Source organism: Oratosquilla oratoria, chromosome 27, assembly GCF_046742065.1.
Source record: "Oratosquilla oratoria isolate Oo_2021 chromosome 27, ASM4674206v1, whole genome shotgun sequence".
NCBI lineage: Eukaryota > Metazoa > Arthropoda > Malacostraca > Stomatopoda > Squillidae > Oratosquilla > Oratosquilla oratoria.
Genome location: NC_134803.1, coordinates 50,126,924 through 50,127,988, shown reverse-complemented (window position 1 = coordinate 50,127,988; position 1,065 = coordinate 50,126,924). Strand labels below are relative to the sequence as shown.

Here is a 1,065-nt window from a genome sequence, read left to right as displayed (position 1 = left end):
CCACCACCACCTCGACCTCCACCACCACCACCTCGACCTCCACCACAACCACCACCTCGACCTCCACCACTACCATCACCTCGACCTCTACCTCCACCACCACCACCACCTCCACCACTACCACCACCACCACCTCGACCTCCACCACAACCACCACTTCTACCTCCACCACCACCACGACCTCCACCACCACCACCTCGACCTCCACCACAACCACCACTTCTACCTCCACCACCACCACTACCACCACCTCGACCTCCACCACTACCACCACCACCTCGACCTCCACCACTACCACCACCACCTCGACCTCCACCACCACCACCTCGACCTCCACCACCACCACCTCGACCTCCACCACCACTACCACCACCTCGACCTCCACCACAACCACCACCTCGACCTCCACCACTACCACCACCTCGACCTCTACCTCCACCACCACCTCCACCACTACCACTACCACCACCTCGACCTCCACCACAACCACCACCTCGACCTCCACCACTACTACCACCACCTCGACCTCCACCACCACCACCTCGACCTCCACCACCACTACCACCACCTCGACCTCCACCACCACTACCACCACCTCGACCTCCACCACCACTACCACCACCACTACTACCACCACTACCACTACCACCACCAGCACTACCACCACTACCACCACCTAGACCTCCACCACCACCACCTCTACCTCCACCACCACCTCTACCTCCACCTCCACCACCACCTCCTAGACCTCCACCACCACCTCTACCACTAGCACCACCTCGAACTCCACCACCACTACCACCACCTAGACCTCCACCACCACCACCACCTCTACCACCACCACCTCTACCTCCACCTCCACCACCACCACCTCTACCTCCACCACCACCACCTCCTAGAACTCCACCACCACCATCTCCAGCTAGACCACCACCACCACCACCTCGACCTCCACCACCTCTACCACTAGCACCACCTCGAACTCCACCACCACTACCACCACCACCACCACTACCACCACCTAGACCTCCACCACCACCTCCTAGACCACCACCACCTCCTAGA

General features: G+C 61.4%; 1 protein-coding gene across 1 annotated transcript in view; it reads left to right on the top strand.

Moving 5' to 3' along the window:
• LOC143040041 (uncharacterized) overlaps positions 1 to 755 on the top strand; it is a 19,472-nt gene extending 18,717 nt beyond the window's left edge. The window contains exon 9 of the mRNA XM_076210624.1: positions 1 to 755. This exon is cut by the window's left edge and continues 1,332 nt beyond it. Coding sequence (XP_076066739.1) covers positions 1 to 680 — 680 coding nt within the window. The 3' untranslated portion in view covers positions 681 to 755.
• Positions 756 to 1,065: the final 310 nt, after the last annotated feature.